The sequence below is a fragment of the Ornithodoros turicata genome, chromosome 9 (assembly GCF_037126465.1).
Source record: "Ornithodoros turicata isolate Travis chromosome 9, ASM3712646v1, whole genome shotgun sequence".
Taxonomy (NCBI): Eukaryota; Metazoa; Arthropoda; class Arachnida; order Ixodida; family Argasidae; genus Ornithodoros; species Ornithodoros turicata.
In genome coordinates, this window is record NC_088209.1 from 8153033 (window position 1) to 8173862 (window position 20830).

The 20830-nt window shown below is 46.6% G+C and overlaps 1 protein-coding gene across 1 annotated transcript in view; it reads left to right on the plus strand.

Moving 5' to 3' along the window:
- The window catches only part of LOC135368085 (early estrogen-induced gene 1 protein-like), a 38358-nt gene extending 23521 nt beyond the window's left edge, over window positions 1–14837 (plus strand). Inside the window, exons 4-7 of the mRNA XM_064601160.1 lie at window positions 2159–2316; window positions 4830–4998; window positions 9355–9454; window positions 12131–14837. Of these exons, the coding sequence (XP_064457230.1) occupies window positions 2159–2316; window positions 4830–4998; window positions 9355–9454; window positions 12131–12325 (622 nt within the window). The 3' untranslated portion in view covers window positions 12326–14837. The remainder of the gene's footprint in view (window positions 1–2158; window positions 2317–4829; window positions 4999–9354; window positions 9455–12130) is intronic.
- Window positions 14838–20830: the final 5993 nt, after the last annotated feature.

Here is a 20830-nt window from a genome sequence, read left to right on the forward strand (position 1 = left end):
TGTTAACAAATGCAGTGCACAGAGAAAAATATTAGCACTCTATTTGTAAGGTTGTAAGGTAACAGAGAAGGTTTTTGGAAAGGCGGTTGGAAAATAATGAGTTGAACAGCGGAGCGTGGCGGATGTAACGATGAGCTATCAGCGTGAGTGTTGTTTGAATGACGTTGAGGAATAGAAGCCAAGATGTTACGCTACATTGCGGAGCTCTATTCAGTGATGCTACAGGCAGCTTCTTTATTCTGGGGAAAATGAGCTGGTAAAAAAACAATAAAATGATTCAAATCACAGTTAGCACCAGTAATTAAAATTGCAATAAAAAACAGTGATTAAAATCGAATGATTTAAATCGCCCAACCCTGGCTTCGACATTTCTGGATCTTCAAACAAAATGTCTGACAAAGGTAACTTTAAAGAAACAACTTTATACGAGGTACTTTGAGGAAGCACTGGTACTGTCTTTCCTTAGAGTCTCTCATCAACAACATATCCAGAACAACAAGAAAATCACAGGACCGTTACAGTTGTGTAACGCGAGTTTCAGCATCTGCTGTTGTTGGTGAATGTTTACACTAAATGCACGAGGCACTAACAGTTGTTGCCGTAAAAGCTAGTATAGCGTAGCATAACATCTGCGTCTGTCACTAGCGGCGATATTCCACCACATTTAAAATATTGACCTCTACAAAACATTATTCACACTGATTCTTTTTAAACTGGCCTGCATCGTGAAGCCAAAATGATAATTAGAGCCTGAAGTTTTCGGGAAATATTTTTTTCTAAATTCGGGGGGTTGAAATCGGGTAAATAAACATGCGCACTAAATTCACGCGAATTTGGGTGAAAAAACTTCCATTACGCTAAAATCGGGGAGAAATCTGGCTCAGTTATTCAAACTACCTGTAGCGGTTTAGTACAAACGGTGATGTAACTGCATTTTTCTGCCAAACAAGTAAGTTAGTGCATTTCTACAGACATCCCAGAGAGGGCAATTTGCCTGGTAAAAATCGGGTTTCACCCTAACGAGGCAACCTTCACTTCGGGGTGCAATTTCTGGGAAGAATCGGGTAAAACCCTAAAACTTGAGGCTCTAATGATAATTGTTTTCATTGTGTAACTGGTATGAGCATATCGTTGGAAATGCAGCTCTGAAGTCAGAAAGGGAAAAGGCTCGAAAACAGTTGCAACGACAACAGATTCTACTACGTATATGGAACTGACAAATGGAGATTGCCGAAACGGGGTTATGGTTGAAAACTGTTTGAGAAAAGAGGACAAAGGGAGGTGAAGAGACTCTCATAAACATTCTAGATATTTATGAGTAAGTCCTGATTTTTTTAGGGTTATACTCGATTATGCCCGATATTTACATCCCGATTCAAATCGGGAAGAAAAGGGTTTAACCCGGTATTTCCCCGAAAACTGCTGGACCTGGGGAGACCGAAGTCATCACAGTTAACACACACAACTTTGGAAACTGTGTTTATAATTGCATGAATACACTAATACAAACTGTCAAAATGCCTGCCTTTAAGATGCATAGACTAAATATTGATGCACTGTGTCTACTTGTGCGTCATGTGTGTTCTGACGAGTAAACCAAAGATTTAAGCCTGCCCCAGCCCGATTCAACCAGAATTAGGTTGAATCAGGTTCGGTTCAACCCGATGACACCCGAATTATTGAAGCGAAACATAGCCCGACATTTACCCCCCTGATTTTGCTGGAAAATAAAACCCGAAAAATTCGGGCCCTGTTTATAAGTAGGGCCTGACTTTTTAGGGTTAAACCCGTATCCGCCCGATATTTACCCCCCGAATGAAATCTGTAAAATTCGGGTTTAACCCAAATCTACCCGAAAACATCCGGGTCGCGTGGCACACTCGTAAGCGTGCATTAAAATAAAGATTTATCACATTGCTAAACATTAGTTCCATGTTAAGACAAATTTTTATTTAAAAAAAAAATCACCCGAATTCCTGACGACAGAATATGCCGTAACGGGATTTAACCCGAATACACCCGAATTTTCAAATGAAAAATATCACCCGATATTTCCCCCCCCCCCCCGAATTTGGCCAAAAATAAAACCCGAAAAAGTCAGGCCCCGTTTATAAGTGAGTGTACAGGCGCATACTGATACGGTGACGTGTACCTCTAGACCGTCTACGCTGCCGCCACCTCTACCGAACGAAGCTCCAGAGCTCCACGTGGCAGTTCCCAAGGGTGACGACTACAGCGGCAGCAGCATAGCGAGCAGCAGTAGCGGTTTTGGCAGCTTGCCTCGGACACAGCGACCCACCATTGTGGGACCAGGAGGTAATTGCTTACGTTTTAATTCGAAGTGCAATCTACCTTTGCCCTCCCTTCCCTTCCCCTCCTTCACTTCCCTCTCTGCTTGCTCGGGACAGTGGAAAATAAATCTGTGTATCGAGCAGACTGGGGCGTTTTTACTTGCAAGTGAATTGGGAGTCAAATGCGCAGCTCGAGTCACGATGTTAGGAACGGGCTGCTACGCGTAAGATACTCAATGAGTGTGGCATGTTGTTTTCACGCTCAGGGAGCATCACTTGAAGATAGTAAATGATGGACAATGATACATATAATGCTATAAGGCCACCCGGTTTTCTGCCGCTGCAAATTCAAGATTTCGTGCTTTTCCGCGGCAAGGAGTCGACGGCTGCTTGAAATGGGGAACGCTTTTATTTTCTTAGATAATGTGGCAGCAGAAAAATATTTTATAAACTTAGATTCAAAGCACTGTTGTGGCTAAGCATTTACATAATATCTTGCGTTTTCCTCTAACAATCGAACAGTGAATGCCGTCTGTTGCCTACGGTCATTTTATACCTGCTGAAAGATCTTTTGGAGCTTACAGGAAGCGTATACGAAGAGGGGAGTCAAGTCCTGTAGATCTCATAAACAAAATACAGAAGCCGACACTGAAGATTTTTGTTTAAGTTTAATTTGTACAAGCTTTCGCGTGGAGGTCCACGCTTCCTCAGGTACAAAGTGAAGTGGTGACACACACAAGTATATATAGTATAGACATATACACGACTAAACACACTGCTGTACAAAGAAAAGGAAGAGGAAAGGAGATATGGTGCCACATGTCTGTGTGTTGGCCACAGACAGTTGGCACCATATCTCCTTTCCTCTTCCCTTTCTTTGTACAGCAGTGTGTTTAGTCGTGTATATGTCTATACTATATATACTTGTGTGTGTCACCACTTCACTTTGTACCTGAGGAAGCGTGGACCTCCACGCGAAAGCTTGTACAAATTAAACTTAAACAAAAATCTTCAGTGTCGGCTTCTGTATTGAGCTTACAGGAATTGAAAAATACCGATCGCAGTAGATGCTAAATTCCGAGCAATCACCCTCATTCCGTTTCAAAGCCCAATTACCGTATTACTGTATTTCCCCCCCCCCCCCCCCCCCCCCCCCCCACAAAAAAAAGTCTCAAAACTTGAAGGTGTGCAAATTGCGCAGGAACGTTCGATACGATATTCAGACGACGCAAAATTTCAAAATATTAGTATGCCAGTTATACAGGCTTTCAGCAGAGACGATATTGACACTGCGAAGGAAGTATCCAAATACCGCGCTACCGTCGACGGTTGGGAGGCCTACTACCGCCCCGGTGGAATATGTCGAAACTCTGCCGGAAGACGCCATTAGTTGCAGTCGACAACAGAAAGCCTGTTTTGTCATGTTATACCGTGTATTCACACTAGCGACATCCTCGCGGAATATTCTAGTGGAACAAAACGAGAAGACACTGCTCACAGAGCCCAAGTTCCGACCCGTGTTATGTTGAGCATTCACACGGTGCAGAATACCGGGCGTGGCATACTGGCGCATTTAGCAGACGACACTGTCAGCATGTTTTCCTGTCGTCTGCTACGGAATACCTTGTGGCTGCGTAGCAAGATATTCCCCACGGTTAGCAGCACACGTGAAGACACAACGTTGAGCTCTCGCGCTCACGTGATACAGCGGAAAGCTACGACGCTTTAAGCGTCTTCCGCTTCTGTGGGAATGTCGCTCGTGTGAATACACGGATACCAAAAAGTTTGTCGTAGCGTGTTTGTCCAGCATTGTATTCTGCGTTTTGTAGTTAGAGTGACAGTATTATCATTTCCATGCATAGACCATCACCCGAAAGTGTGCGCATATGAAACAGAAGCACCACAATAACTTTGGTAACACTGACGGTCTTGCATTCGCCACGGACTCAGAGATGAGTGTGCCAGATGTCCGCGTGTGAAGACGTGGGTGCACAAATTATTTGACTTTTTGTTTTCTTGTCATTTTTAGTACTCAGCTAGAGGTGTGCAAAATTATGTGATGGTGCAAAATGTGCGAGTCGAGACGTTTGAAGGTCACGTCCTTCAAACTACGGACTTCCGCAAAATTTCGAGCAAAATAAGAGATTCCACAAAATTCCGTGCCAAACGGAAGTATTCTGCAGTGAACTCTAGGTTCCAGAATTCTAGGGGGCCTCAATCATGCAGGAGTGCAAAAAAGGTATACTACGCCAACTCGTGATGAATCCCGGCTTTTGGAACATTTTTTGCTTCTTAATCATACACTTCAGTTATTGTACTGCCGTGTATGAGAAATGTGGACACAGTGCGATGAAGCAATGGACACCTAACCAACCAAGGCATGTGACAACATGAGGAATGACAATAAAGACTACGATTAATGCGAACGTAATAAAATTGCTTACTCAGCTCCGGAAGTAACAAGCTCGCATGCGAGGATCGAAAGTTTTCCTACATTTTATTTTTAAATTTACGTCACTATGTATGTCTTGTGTGCAGATGGGAGTAGCGGTGATGGAGATGGGAAGAAGGAAGAGGGAGGCGGCCTCGACTTTGAGCAGTGCCACTCTAGGAACTCCAGTTACACAAGCCAGCAGTCAAGGGGTTCTGGCTATGGAAGTCTGCCCTCCCATTCCAGGCAGGGCAGCTCAGATTCAGGACACATCAGGTATGCTCGAGGAGATTTCCAGGGTGTAGCATACGGGTACAGGGTCGGACACACATAAGCGTATCGCGGGAGCGCATGACCTGCAAGTATGCCAGCGCCGCGCAACGGATGCTCCTGGGTTTGAGACCTCGCGCCCTGCGAACATTCGCCACCTCTCGGTTGGGTCCGTCATTGCTCTCGTGGCGCCGGCGGGCGGGGAGACCCACCTGCTGTTGCTATTCAATCTCTGCTGACGATGTTTTGATGAGTGCGTGGCGCGGTGTAATCTTTTACGACATCACCGTCTTATCGGGATCAAGAAGGAAAGTGAAACAGACGGATGTGATGACATACGATGCATCCTTCGCAAACGAACAGGTAACTATACATTACAATAAATGCAAGTATGCCACGACATGGGCCTGTTTCACTTTTCTTCTCGATTCCGATAAGACAAAGATTACGTCGCGCCATGCACTGATCAAAACATCGTCAGCAGAGATTGAATATCAACAGCAGGTGGGTCGCCCCGCCCGCCGGCGCCACGAGAGCAATGACGGACCTAACCGAGAGGTGGCGAATGTTCGCTAGGCGCGAGGTCTCAAACCCAGGAGCATCCGTTGCGCGGCGCTGGCATACTTGCAGGTCGTGCGCTCCCGTGATACGCTTATGTGTGTCCGACCCTGTACACCTCTCCGTTCTTTAGTTATACTAAATATGCCCTCTTTAGAGCCTTGTGTGTTCAATTCAGTGAAACACGCAGCAGTTTTCATTGCGAGAAACTCTGCTCTTTCACGTATCTTTTGCCCTGCATTACTGCTTTAAGCATAAGGCCCAATTTTCACCCTGAAAATTTGCGACTACGTCCCACCCTAAAAAAACGTCGTGTTCTATACATGCACAAAGGGGCCAGCCATTGAAAGGTAGGCATATATCCAACAGCTGGACGAACAAAAAAGCTCTAAGGTACTCACGTCAGAATACTACCGCATGACATCCAGATGCTAAGTGTTGTTTTAAGCTCCCTTTTTCTACGAAAGTGAGAGTTTATGGTGATTTTTGCGAGCACTATTTGTGCAGTTGCTCGCAAGTTCTCGCAATGTCACGTCGTCGAATCCTCAGGTGACGTGCTTGCTCGAATATTTGTACTCATCTTGCTTAAAACCTGCATGTTTTTTTTTTTTTTTTTACATTTACTGTATCCTGAGTGGCAGAAATACAGCAAAACAGTGTTCTTCCGTGCCCGATATTTTGCACTGCCTTTACAAAATGAGTTTGCAACAGGACACATGCATGGAAGTGCAGCTCACATGTGCGGGAAGGCAGAGCCGACTTGCGAAATGACCCAACTTCGCCACTTCGCTTTAGACACGTTACGAGAAGAGCTCACGGCTTATCGTTCAATATGCGTGTCTTCGACTACAGGTATATAGTTGAGTATTGGAAATACTAAAATGTCGACCTCCTCTTCAGGTGCAGATACCGATTTTACCGCGACCGATGCTCTTAGTAGAGGCGAATATGCAAATTCATCAACGTTCGAGACTTAACATGATGCCGCCGTTTGATGCTTCAGCAGCTCTAGCATTGTCGTCGCCTTCGGCACAGGCAACATTAGAAAGAGGTGAAAACAGTGGCAGCAATGAGGCTTTCATTGATTCAGCCTTCCCGAACTGCACTCTCCGGATCCCTTAACGAGCCAGACTCCCACCCCCTCTCTTTCACAAAATTGCTTGCTCTATGGCCACATCCATCCCAACAACGCTCTGCCCTCAGAGCTCTCTTCACCTTTCTGGATACCACAGGACTTCGATCCTTATTGTGGAGGGGCTCATTATTTCATTCCCCGCATCACCACAAGCAATGGGTAGAGTATCGCCCCTGGCGATGAAACTCCCCATTCATCATCTTGCAATAGAGTTGTTGTCGTTGTTATTCATTGATGCGGCCGCAGCGGCAATGCTCGTTGTGGTGAATGCACCGATGGATATGTAAAGGGATAGTACTACTTTAGCTGGAATTCACCTCGGCACATTCTTGCGTGCTTGTGCAGTGAAGCAGACTCGTATAGATTATTTTGTAGAAGTCACCTTGAATATTCTGATTGCAGGCTTTTGAAATTAAGCGAATTTATGCTATTCAGTATCCGACTGTACCATCTTTGTGGTAACAATACCATCGCTTGTTTATAACCCCGTTCATAACGATAAGCCTGTTTATAAGCCCGTTATAACCTGTAATAAGACCGTTTATAACTATATTGACGGGAACACGAAATCTGATCATTATATCGGAGTATCGTTAGAAACGAGCTTTCGAGAAATTGCCGCTCGGGTTTGCGTAAACGAAGCAGATCTCCACAAGTAGAACGCCGCTGAACATGCGCGTTTGTTGTGAGCGCAGAAGCATTTTATCTAGCTCTAAAATGATGCAGCTATGTGTTGAAAGCCTTTGATAACATAACCGCCGATATCGTGGGAGGTGCCGCACCTTTTGAGATCGACGACCTCATCCATTGTTCGTCATCCAATGCCGTAGTCATCATCGTTCTCACGATCGAGACTGCGTGGTCCATCAGAATGCGCCTCCGCCACGGGTAATCCGTCGACGCGTGTTTTGGTGGCGACACGCACCTGTCTGCCAATACACGTTTTCGAAGCCACGGTACTTCACAACACGGTTTTGCACCAGAACGGGTTTACAATGGCACCGGTTTACAATGGCGAAACCCGTAGAGCGCATGCAACTTAGGGTCCAGCCACGCGTCTTTCCTCATCAAAAAGCGTCTCGGAACCGTGGACGCCATCGTAGCAAGCACGCAGCAGAACAAGAAAGGATGAGGAGAGGGAACAACGTTCAATACTTCTTCCGCCCTTTCGAAGTCGCACGCCATTCCAACGCACGCATCTAATCCCCGGCAGTCATGCGCGGATAAATGCACCGCATTCTCACTTTAGCGCTCACGAAGGCGAAGGCTCTTGAAAATGCCAGTGTGATTTGTTTTCAGTGAAATGGTGCAGTCTTGCTTTCTAATTTTTACATATTTCGCCGGCCGCTGCGAGAATTCCGATTGCTATATGCGAGCAACCGTTTTCGCTGCGATCGTTATATCGACGTTTTTCGTCTATGTAGTTCAGTGGGAGAGCTGATGGGAATCATCAATTCGATCGGCAATATCGGAGTTATCGTTCTATCGAAGATCGTAATGAACGGGCTCGACTGTACAAGTTCCCACCTTCTGGGCATGTGACAGTTCATCTCATATGCCATCCCTTGAGCACGACCTGGACTGTAGAGAACAGTACTGCATGGCAAATTACTGGAGTTTAATTAGTGTTTCGGCGAAAAAATCTTCCCATTCACAGCACAGCAAGTGATACTGCCCCGCCAACCTTTTTGTCAGCCACTCATTCAAAGATGCAGCCCACCTGCGTTATCAAGGGGCCCTTCTCCAGTACATGAAGGACCGGCTCCAGTTTCCCTCCCTCCATCGCGTACACGGATTTGAAGGGGACCTGAGCACTAGTAATTAGTGCCTTGTGTTTAACGGTAAAATCCAGTATGTAAAACACATTTTTACCCCTGATTTGCATCATCCTCACTTTGGGTAAGACCAGAATAAACCCAAAAAGGAACTTGGCAAGGCACCAATTCAGCCACCAATACGGGCACTGGAGAACTCTAAGCCTTCGATACTCGGCACAGCTGTTCTGTATCTTTAGGGCCTGACTTTTTAGGGTTAAACCCGTATCCGCCCGATATTTACCCCCCGAACGAAATCTGTAAAATTTGGGTTTAACCCGAATCTACCCGAAAACGTCCGGGTCGCGTGGCACACTCGTAAGCGTGCATTAAAATAAAGTTTGATAACATTGCTAAACATTAGTTCCATGTTAAGACAAATTTTTATTAAACAAAAAAAAATCACCCGAATAAACCCGAATTCCTAACGACAGAATATGCCGTAACGGGATTTAACCCGAATACACCCGAATTTTCAAATGAAAAATATCACCCGATATTTACCCCCCGAATTTGGCCAAAAATAAAACCCGAAAAAGTCAGGCCCTATGTATCTTCTGTCAATCGAAAATCTTATCCCCTGCTAACCCCGCTTAGCGGCCCCTAAAAAAAATGGCTATTTTCCGACAACGTGAAACCTGAAAACACAAGGCCCTAAGCGTATTCTGACAACGTGTGGAAATAGATCCGTTTGGCATGAATTTAGAAGTAACATTCATTACTTTATTGCTATGTTGGCATTGCCCAGCCACCTCTATGACTTGAATACTCTTTTTTGTTTTTCTGGTATGGGATATGTACAAATAAACAATGTGCAAACCGTTTACGTGGCTTGAACATCTGTTCTTATTTCAGAAACCTTAGCTCTGGCTCTGGCTACAGCGATACGTTTCCAGGTTCCCTCAAGCCACCAGATCGGAAGAGGCCTACCAGTAAAGTTCAGAATTTGCTACATGTGAGCCTTTTTTTTTCATTACGCACGTCCAAGCAACCAGTACTGTGTGCCTTTCTTGGGCAGATCCCTATACTGCAGGGCAGATGTGTTAGGCTGGTGTGGTAGGCAATAATTTGCTCTGAATTTATCTATATATCTCAGAAAGAATATATATCTGGCGTAATCGGGTATAACCCTAAAAAGTCAGGCCCAGGGGTGGCAAGGCTTGTAACCTTCTCCTCCACCTCTCTACCTGGAGACAAACGCTGTGAGCTGTGTGGGTGTTGAGAGGTTCATATGACATCTGAGAATAATCATGACGACCTATGACTAAAGAACGCACAGTTTTCACAAATTACCTTGGAGCTCCACGCCCCCCCCCCCCCCCCCAAATTTTGAAGCGGTGTGTATTCTACACTCACAACCTTCCTAGAGGTCGCGACATTCTTATTAGGTAAATCAGCATAATTTATGGTATGTCATACATTTCTATGCCACATGCATCAGTAACGACTACATGCAGAAAAAATAAAAAACAAAAAATTGTTGTTGTGAAAATGGAAAAAAACAAAAAATGTCACGACCTCAACAATACCGTAAGGACTACACTCCAAGTTCTTCTATCACATTTTTCAAACGCTGCAGTTCTTTCAGAAATTGCAAAAAAAAAAAAACTTGATATATCATTATATTTATTTCTGGTTAATTAATTTTGAGGGGACCTGTGCTAATTTTCATCATCATCTATTAAGAAACAAAGGGGTTTGTACTTATCCTCACGCCCTCTCTCCTCACGCCACGAAGAAAGACCCAATGTCCAATGGACAGGGTACGACGTTTGTTTCCTGCGTCATATAAGCACATTGAACATGAAAGAACTGATGTTCTATATAAACACGTGTATAAGCACGCATATAAGCACATGTTATCCTGTTCGTCGAAGCCAACAACAACTGGGCTGCGTAATCCAAGAATGGAGAAAACAGTGCGACGGTCTCTTCATGTGCAGCAGGACGTGCCCTGGCTTCAAACGACCGAGGGCAGGACATTATCCAGCGATTGAAGCTAAATTGAAGGAGACTGTGTGAGCCATGCGGGTCAAAAGTCTGCTTACGACTTGTGATATGATACAAGAAGAGGCGAGGCGACTCTGAACGGAACGTGGATGGAATAAGCAGGGCACAGGTTAAGGTCAGCTGCGTTTATGGGCGTATTATCACTGCACAGAGACGAAAGTGTTCCAAGAGGGAAGCAAGGCCCGGTGATCACTCGTCTGAATACCCATTGAAAGAACACTTGATTTGGCTCTTACATCATGATCGCACCTCGCCTTGTGCAGACTTTCCGCGTCTTTTTCCTGCAGGAACCATGTAAGGCACTTGCGGCGTCCTTTATGGCCGGTTACATTCTGGGAGCTAGTGTTCGCTTGAAGAAGGGTTCATCTCATTTTTCCGGTAGCTTCCCCCAAAATTACTCGCTCTGTGATGACATACATTGAGGAAGGTGAGGAGTCTGCCTCCCTAAGTCAAACCCCTTGTGCCTTGGATGCGCACCACTGCTGTGCATTGCTGGTAAAATATCCTACAAAATCCCTTCTTCCTTCACAACATGCACTGCCCTGCCATATGCCCTGCATATGCCACGTGGTCTCTCATGTAGGCGGCAGACACATGTTCGTCTGAGCTTTTCTCTTTTTTTTTCTATTTTTTGTTGTTGTAATAGATGTAGTGGAGAAAGCCCGGAACCCAACCCTTTGCAGAAGAGTTAACAGAGCAGAAGGGGGGGCTGCTAACCATGCCACATTCTGAACATGACATTGCTTCCATTACCCTTCACCTCCAACCTGTCTGTCTGTTTCGTCAGCACTTACGATGCCGACACTAGTGTTCAGTGTCCATAAAGCGTTTTTTTTTTTTCTTGGAGTGCCAAGTTTCTACGGTTTTTCGTTTGCCTTATGAGAACAGCACATGTGCGTGTATGCACCATAAGAATTAATTCACCCCATAGACTCACAATTATTGCAGAATTTGAATTTGAAGCACACCACAAAAAAGCGACCGTGCGCAGTGGCAGTGGAGTGCAGTCCCAGCCTGTGATCTGCCTGTGACCTCGCGTTGACACTACAGGGGCTCTCAGGACTCCTCTGTCGTCTGCTGCTCAGCTGTTCGGGGTTCTGAAAAAGCATTGCTCCTGGCTCGGTCACGATTCGGCCGCTCCTCCTATCCCCAATTCTCCGAGGGAACTGGCAAAAACCGGTTTACGGCGGCCACGGGACAGGGCGCTGACCCCCGCTGACCGGCAAACCAGAACGAGTTGCCCCTGTAACATCATCGATGATGTGGCATCATACTTCTGCTTCTCATTATACCCGGAGTGGCGAATTAAGGGTGAACGCGCGGAGCCACGTTTATGCAAAGTTTTTTCTGGGAAACAAATTGCACGCATCCAAACCTGTCGCGCTATTCGGTAAAATGACACACACACTTCCATCGGACGTCTTAATCTGAACATTTTTTGGATGGCCCTCCGTACCCCTTTAACTGTTACTCTTAGAAATCTTTACCCTATGGTGTGGCATTCTAAATTCGATTCGATATTCGAAGGGAAATTTTGCAGATATCCCTGTTTGATTCGTATTAGAGAATTTCAATATTTGCACTCCTCCACATTTTACATGTCTCTCGATACCCTATGCAGAAGCAGATAACTGAAGAACACCGCATGGACTCCACAAGGGTCAACGCGGATCAGCTCATTGAAGACCTGCTCCGAGCCACAAACCTCGAGGATGATTCGGCCGAAGACTCTGGCACTGGACTGCAGCTCTTCATTGGCGAGGATGGGATACCGGCGCTTGGCACGGCTGCGACTGTCAAAGCCGGTTCCAGCTGAACAAAAAAAATCTCTCAACGGGAACCTCGCGTACACGTGCATCCCTTAACTTCAACTGTGCTCTCGATGTAGCCTGTTATTTCCCTGCCGCGCAAATTACAGTGTTTGCTTTCACGCAGAATCCTAAAGCTGAACTTGGCCACATGACACGCCGAGGGCCAATCATTGCACAGAGTGACATCGTTATCACTCCTGATTTGTGATGAGCGCGTGCCTTTTTGTGGCACACAGCATACCTGCACGAGCGTCCGAAAAGGGCACGTGCCTCCAGTTTTCAACAAATTATGGAAGAGGACGATTGGTTGGCTAGGAGTGTGTCATGTGACAGGTACTGTTTTTAAGAGTGCAACTGCTTACTATAAACCTATTGCAGGATTCCCTCGTAATTTCTGCCAAAGCTTGATTTCTGCAAAATTTATTGCAGAATTTGCTTTGAATGGGACCATTTGAGCAGAATAGAGTGCAGCTTGCAAATGTCATGTCTTCTAGTTTTTCTGGCAAAGCCGAGCTGATGTCCTCCCATTAGAGTCAACGAGGTATGCCCCGTACAAGTTGCGACATTGAGATAACTGTTGAAACTTTTCTTATGCCACTTGTAAATAACATGCTTAACATTGTACTTATTTATTAGTAGATTTAGAAATTAAAATATTCAGTCCCCCCCCCACGCAAATACCAAGTTAGGTGGGCCTGTTTTTGGCTTCGAGACACAAAATAAATATATTATTATTAGACCCCACTGAACACTTACCAGTTAGTGCTACCAGTCGCAGCAAGTTGCCTAATTTATTTCTGCGTATATCTCTCTCTCTCTGAGCATTTTAGAGCTGTTGAAGCACCATCGTCATCATTCGAGGATACGCGCTCTCTTTAGCACAGATTACGAGGGAGTACTGTTTATATTTGTTCACTTAGTCCAGAGTACTGTTGACAGAAATCTTATGTGCACTCTGTTGGCTCGGTTCACGTCCGTTTCCCCCCGAACTGGTGAAGGAACGCCGGTTCCCCCGTGTGGATGCAGTGTTACCGGCGGTACTCATGAAATGTATTCTAAAGCAATGTATCTGCATTTACGCACCCTGTCATCAAAATATGGCTGCGTGTATGAGGTTTTGTTCACACGGTCATTCAAGAGGCGTTTGGCACGTGGCTGCGGTCATCGTCTTTTATAACCAGGGGCAGCGTGTGTCCCTTCTGGAAATTAATGCCGCACCTCGAAAAAAAGACTCTGAACACGCGAGATATTGTACGTATTTATATATGTATAAGGAATGCTTTTCCAGAATGCTCATTTGAGAATGCTTGTGCTGCTGGTTGTAACTAAGGGTTGTTGTTTTTTTTTTTTTTTTGTATTTTTCTCTTCTCGAACGAATGGATGTGGTTGTATTCTTAAAGCGGCACATTTGTGAAGGCTATGCGCCACTACAGTTCGCCCTCCCCCTCCCCTTCGAGACGGTTGTTTTGTCATCACGTGTGTATGTGGGAATGTTTTTGGTACGTATGCGATTAAATTGAATTTTTACGCTCCTGCGACGCAGCAGCTTTGCGTCGACGCCACAACCTGCAAAGCTGAGCTCTCCCGGACACTGGTGGGAGTCGTGACCACAAGATGAGCATATTTGGGTCTGTCATCTCCCCCTCACGTTAACGTGTGGGTGCCTGCTCTAGAAAGAGCCCACATATTATGACGGTTTGAACACACGTGAAGGGGCTGCTGTGGCAGCCAAATGGAATCAACACACTTGTCTTTCCAACTAACTATGTACATTTTGTGCACGAAAGGTAAAAAAGAAGCGCCATTGCATAAAGCACGAATTCCATTCTGTTCCTGAATTTTAAGAAGCTCGTTTAGACTGTTTTGTGGGGAGCAGGCTGCAGAGTTAATTTGCATGATACAAGTAAGGCATCGATGCCCTGTGGTTTTTGCCATCAAAAAGGGGGCAACACATTTTTTTTCTTAACTTTGTGGGAAAAATGTGCTTGTACTGTGCTATTCTCAGCTGCTCTGCAGTAGTTCTTTTCGTGTACGATCGTTTGGGGGTCCTTACATTTGCTGCACGTTATTGCGCAGGTTTGCACTGGAACGAGGAGGACTGCATAGGGCTGTCAAAGAATGACACCCTCTGCAAGCTTGTCAAGGGCTCGACTGTTTGCCCGTGTGCTTCGAATTTTCTCTTGTACATGTATAAACGAGAAAGGCCACGCAATGGAAATGAGAGCGGGCTCTCTTTTCTTGCGCTTGGCTTTCTCCGCAACATGCTGATGTTACGGTTGGCTTCTGTTTTTATTGTTCATACACGTTACGTTAAAAGCACCCTGTTGTGCGCAGTGTTTCGGCTATGACTAATTGATTAACGGATTGGTTGACATTGGATGTTCAAAAATTCCCGAGGGACTCGACGAAATGAGTTACGTGCTACTAAACTGTGCGCGTGTCATTGCTCAGCTAGGTTGAGTCTTGACGGGTGCACTGTAATAAACATGCACTAGCATTTGGTGGTACGACTGCTTGCTCGGCTGTTTTTGTTTCTGCTTATTTCGTACATCCTACACACACACACACACACACGCAGCCACTGTTTTCTTTGTCCCTTTGTTGTCAAGAACATTTCCTCTTTACATGTGGCCCATAGTGAGCGATGTTGCCAGAATATGTGGACGCTGAACTTTTCAAGTTCTGGATTAACAGAACAATGGGAGCCACAAATAATGTCGCTGAATATTTTGGAAAATTGAAAAATGCCTGACCAGCTCCCGTGGCATAGTGGTTAGGATGATCGCCTTCCACGCCGAGACTGGGAGGTGACACGGGTTCGAATCCTGTCGCCGGCTGTGCTGTCTGAGGTTTTCCCTGGGTTTTCCGAAGACTTTCCAGATGAATGTCGGCACAGTTCCCCCTGAAGTCTGCCCAGGACGCATACAAACCCCCCTGTCCCCCACTCCTTCCTGCTGTCCTCTCTCCACCTGTCCACGTCTGTACCCCTCTCATAGCCACAGTTGCTCCGCGGCGCTAACATGGAAATAAAAGGGAAAAAAATGACGTCCAGAGGACGTTAGTAGTATCTGTGAATAAAATAAGTAATATTTCAAATAACTTTTAATCCCTCACACTTTTTTTTATAAATAACCAACCAAAGGAGCATAAACGTAGTTTTTGCAGCTAATTATCTGGCCAGGTGGACATCCTCCGGGAGAGGGTAGTAAAACAGCGTAAAAAGGCGATATAGCAGGATCCGCAATCCTCGTTGAAAGCCGCTGAATTTCACTGAGCAACTGAGGGAAACCAGGACAGTGCGCCTCAGGAGCACATCACCTTCGCCGACAGAGGCTTATCTGGGCCGGAAAGCTGTTGATCTGGCCACCAGATCAGCGCGTACACGAGCCAGCTCCGTTGCTCCGAAACGGTATTACCCTCAGACCAGAGCCTCAGACGACGAGTGAGCGCTTAGATGCTTCAACGCACGTGCGCATTTCTGGATATTTCTTTAAACAGATGGGAGGGCTTTCAACGAGGATTGCCTCCCATTCTGCTGTCTCACGTTTGCCCGAAATCCCATGATTAGAAAGTTAAAGAACGTTATGTAATTAGATATCTTGAAGTTACATACTCCCCTCGAGCGAATGTCCGCAAAGTCAACTGCAAAAATGACATCGATGCTGCCTCTTATAACTATATTATAAAAACTTTTTTTAAAGTATAAAAGAAAAGCGCCATGTATATGAAAATTGCGTTTAGTCCTCCGGGTCTCTTGATAACCTGGACTCTCGCCCCCCTCCCTCTCTTCCTCAAAACTCTATGGTCCCTGGCCAAATGCAGCCCACCAACGCACTGCCCTCAAAAGCTCTTTTGACATATTTGGACACCATTCTAAGACTTCGATCCTTATTGTGAAGGGGCTTATTATTTCGTTCCCCACATATCACCACCAGCAATGGGGTAGACTACCGCCCCCTGGCGATTAAAGGAGACACAGTCCAAATGACGTTACTCCTTCTCATCCTCTGCATTATCTGAGGGGGAGAGGGGAAGAACGCCACGTGAAGTCCCGCTATCCACGTCATCCATTCGAGCTTACCATATTCGCAACTTTCGTACGGGTAGAAGTCGACGACATTGTAGAGGTATCGTTTGTCGTCGTACGCCATCAGACTTCTTTTCACATTTCTGATGGTGTTATACATGCCCTGTTTCTTTCCCACTATTGACATCTGTTCGTGCGATATGCTAGTGTGCTTGAATAGGGTACCGTGGTACGTATCATGGAGGAGGTGTTTGTGCACAAAGTTCTTTTTGGCCCCTTTAGCTCTCCTCCAGTTTGTTTCCCCCCAGTTAATCTGATGGAAAACATTTTGGCTTTCAAGCATAAATTGTCACGGATGAAAACAGACGAACGAGACGGCGAATAATCGGCGAACGCTTTGTTCTACCTGCTTAGCTGGCTAACACAAGAGCAGTAGCTCTTAGACAGAACTAAGGTAAAGAATGCTCTGGCTGGGAGCTCACAAGCTTTTATACACAGCGGCGAACATTGTAGAAAGCGCGCGTCGGTGAAGAAGAGGAAGCAGAGAAGCTTCTCCAAGGTCGTCGATCCGTCCATGAGATTGATGCGAGCGAAGGAACAAATGCTTCTGGAAGCGTCGCTCGCTAATCAGCGCGTCGTGTCGTGGATCTCAGCCCGTCGCTCGACGCCTCCCCGCCCGCTGCCGCTGTTCCGTGTGGTCGCTTCAAAGATGATATGTGGCATTGCCCCCTCCGTAGACGTGGCATCGTCCCGATGCCTGAACTTGTGTCGAGGGCACTAGAGCAGATTCGGCGGGCGTTCTGGGCTACGCTTCTGGGCTCTCGAGGTACTTGAGGTAAAGAAGTAGCCAATTTTCTTCTGGTTCCGGGGATCGTCTAATCTACCTGGAGTAGTATGGCTTGAGGTGAACGACGTGAACTATTTCAGGGGTCGGGGTTCGCCGAGAAGCTGTGCTGTCTTGAGGTACTACTTCGTAGTCCACCTGTCCTATGCGTCGGAGTATTTTGTATGGGCCGAAATAGCGTTTCGGATCGGAGTCCACACCCATACCAGGTCTCCTAGGCTAAACTGTGTTTCGTCAGATTGTACCTTCTCGTATCCCCACGTTATTGCTGTCCTATCTGTAGCCTGGCGAGCTTCCTCGACTCGTTGAGTGAAGTCCAGCGCTTCTTCTTCACTGGGCTCGTGAGGCAGCATCGCGTCGAGCATCGTTGCTGCATCACGTCCGTGCACAAGGTGAAACAGCGTGAACCCGGTTGTTTCTTCTACTGAAGTGTTGTAAGCGAACGTGACGTACAGCAGTACTTCGTCCCACGTCTTGTGCTCTACGTCGATATACATCGAAATCATGTCGGCAAGAGTTTTGTTTAGCCGCTCGGTGAGGCCGTTTGTTTGTGGATGGTACGCCGTCGTTCTCCGGTGGATGGCATGGCTGAGGCGGAGAATTTCTTGGGTGAGCAACGAGATGGCGCCACAGGCGCCTCGGCTAGGCAAGGGTGTTCCAATAGTGACAAGCAAAGGGGTCTACTCAGCTGCCTTAGCGCGAGGTATTGGAACGCAGCCTAAACAGTCCAAGACACAGTCAATGCTGATGTCTACACAGTTTGAGGGGAACAGAAATACCAAGAACACATGAGTAGTAGGGAGCTATTACGCACAACGACGTCCTTTTTCTAATCCAAGATGGCGTATTCTAATCCAATTCTAAGCCAAAATTCAGTTCTAAGCCAACACAATCCACTTGTAATCCACCACAAGCCAAAGCCATCTGATTGGCCGCCATTAGCTCCGCCCACTTCACGTTGATTGGCCCATGCTAAGCCTACTGATCTTTGATTGGCTGACCGTAGCTCCGCTCCTTTATACTAATTAGTTGGCTTGGCTCCGCAGAGTTCACGCTGAATGGCCCGTGCTAAGACTACTATCATTGATTGGTTGACTGTAGCTCTGCCCCTTTATGCTAATTACTCGGCTCTGCCCACTTCACGCTGATTGGTGCATGCGTATCGCTGAGCACAGCTCCGCCCCTTTATGCTGATTAACTGGCTCCGCTGATTGGTCCATTCGAAGCCTACTCTTCACTCTCCACATTTTCTAGACTTTCTAAGCCCTCTGATTGGCCGTCCCCAATTTAAGCCTACCGATTGGCCCGTTCTAAGCACACTGACTAAGCCCGCTGAACATAGCCTTCGTTAGCGCCCGCCAGATGGCAGCGACCCCACTGCGGCTTTATCTCAGATGTTCAAACTTACTTTGTGGTGTGCAACTTTCCGTCCACTTCATGCTGATTGGTCCATGCTAGGCCTACTGATTCAGACGTCTAAGCCAAAGCCTACTGATCACCCTCCCAATGTAAGCCTGCCGAGTAGCCCTCGCTGGCCCGTTCTAAGCCCACTGACACCAGATGGTGCAACCCTTTACTGACTCCGCCCACTTCACGCTGATTGGCCCATTCTAAGCCTACCGATGGCTGGCCCTGATTGGTCCACGCTAAGCCTACTGAACGGTGATTGGCTTACCTGAATTTGTCGCTCCTAAGCCAGGCAGCAGCTTCAGACAAGACACACGACAATTGTTGATTTCAACCTTTATTTGGTACAACAGCCTCCTGGTCCAGCTGTGGGTAGGTTCAGCTGCATCAGAGAGATCATTGGTCCATAATTCTATGTGGTCATCTCTCACGCTCATTGCTCACTCAGCCCCCTCGATAGATTCCAACTGTTATTGGTTCATCTAACTGCAAGTGGTCTGCTCGTTAGTCCATCTGACTGCAAGTGGCCGCTCGCCCAGCTCCTTATTGGTTCTAGTTGGTCACAGCTCCCTCATAGGCTCCAACTCCGATTGGTCCATCTAATCTAACAGCAAGTGGTCACTCACCCACTGCTATTGATCTATTGAACTGCAAGCCACTCATTGGTCACTCACACTCATCTCTAGACGAGACAAAATTTAACTGTGGGAGATTGTAACTTTTACCATAAGATAACTTTAGCAGGGGTCATACACTGGTAGGCTCCAACTGCTATTGGCCCGTGCTAACCGCATGCCTCCACCCTGCTGCTCATTGATTCACAACACGCATGCTCTGATGGTGCCGAAGAAGGTTCCCTACACATTTAATAGAAATTATGCTATTGGTCCAGCTGCGTCATAGGGCACGGCTTGGTTCTGATGTGGCTGGCCCTGATTGGTCCATGCTACTTACCTTGTGGCATAACTCTTTAATGGCTCCACCCACTTCGCATTGATTGGTCCATTTTAAGCCTGCTGACTTCTAAGCCAGTCCACGCTAAGCCTACTGATCACTCTACCAGCGCTCTGATTGGCCGCTACTGATTGGCCCTCGTTCTAAGTCCACTGACACCAGATGGCGCAACTCTTCACCAGCTCTGCCTACTTCATGCTGATTGGTCCATTCCAAGCCTACTGACATCTAAGCCGAATCACGCCAAGCCTACTGATTGTCCCTTCACACCGAAGCCTACCGATGTCGGGCGCTGATTGGTCCACGCTAAGCCTACTGAACGGTGATTGGCTAGCCTGTCGCTCCTAAACCACAATGCAGTAGCTTCAGACGAGACACACAACAATTGTCGATTTCAACCTTTATTTGGTACAACAGCCTGCTGGTCCAGCTGTGGGTTGGTTCAGCTGCATCAGAGAGATCCCGGTCATTTCTTGCGCTCATTGGTCACTCAGCTCCCTCGATAGACACCAACTGCTGTCGGTTCATCTAACTGCAAGTGGTCTGCTCATTGGCTCGTCTGACTACAAGCCTCTCATTGGTCACTTATGTCTAGAGCTCCCTAACAGGCTCCAACTGCTATCGGCCTATGCCTCCATCCGCGGCTGCTCACTGGTTCACAATGAAACTTTTTCACATGCTCTGACCTACACGGACAAGAGATGGCGCCGCTTGTCTTTGCAAAGATAGACAGCTGCCGTTGCATTGGTGACTCATTTCTATCCAACTGGGTAGTTCTAGAGAGCCAGCGTTAGAAGGCTGAACAGCTTACATGCCGCCTCCTCCCGCTGTTCACATGGCCACAGTTGGAAATGAAAAAAAAACACTTTCAGGGTACACATCTCAAAACACACTCTACACAAGTAAAGTTGGCTTCCCCCGGTTGCATGCGTGCGTTAGGTGAAGCCCGTCCCATCTGGCTGCTCACTGGTTCACAATGAAACTTTTTCACATGCTCTGACGGCGGCTCTACACATACAAGAGATGGCGCCGCTTGTCTTTGCAAAGATGGACAGCTGCGTCGCGTCGTTGCATTGCTGTCTTATTTCTATCCAACTGGTTCATACTTCTAGAGAGCCAGCGTTCTGAACAGCTTACATGCCGCCGCCCCCCGCTGTTCACATAGACTCATAGTGGTTGGTGCTATGCAGTGACACTATGCACGTACTCAATATTAAAAAGAAGACTCAACCCAAGTAGCAAGAAACACAATTTCATATTGCTTTCTGAGCTCTCACG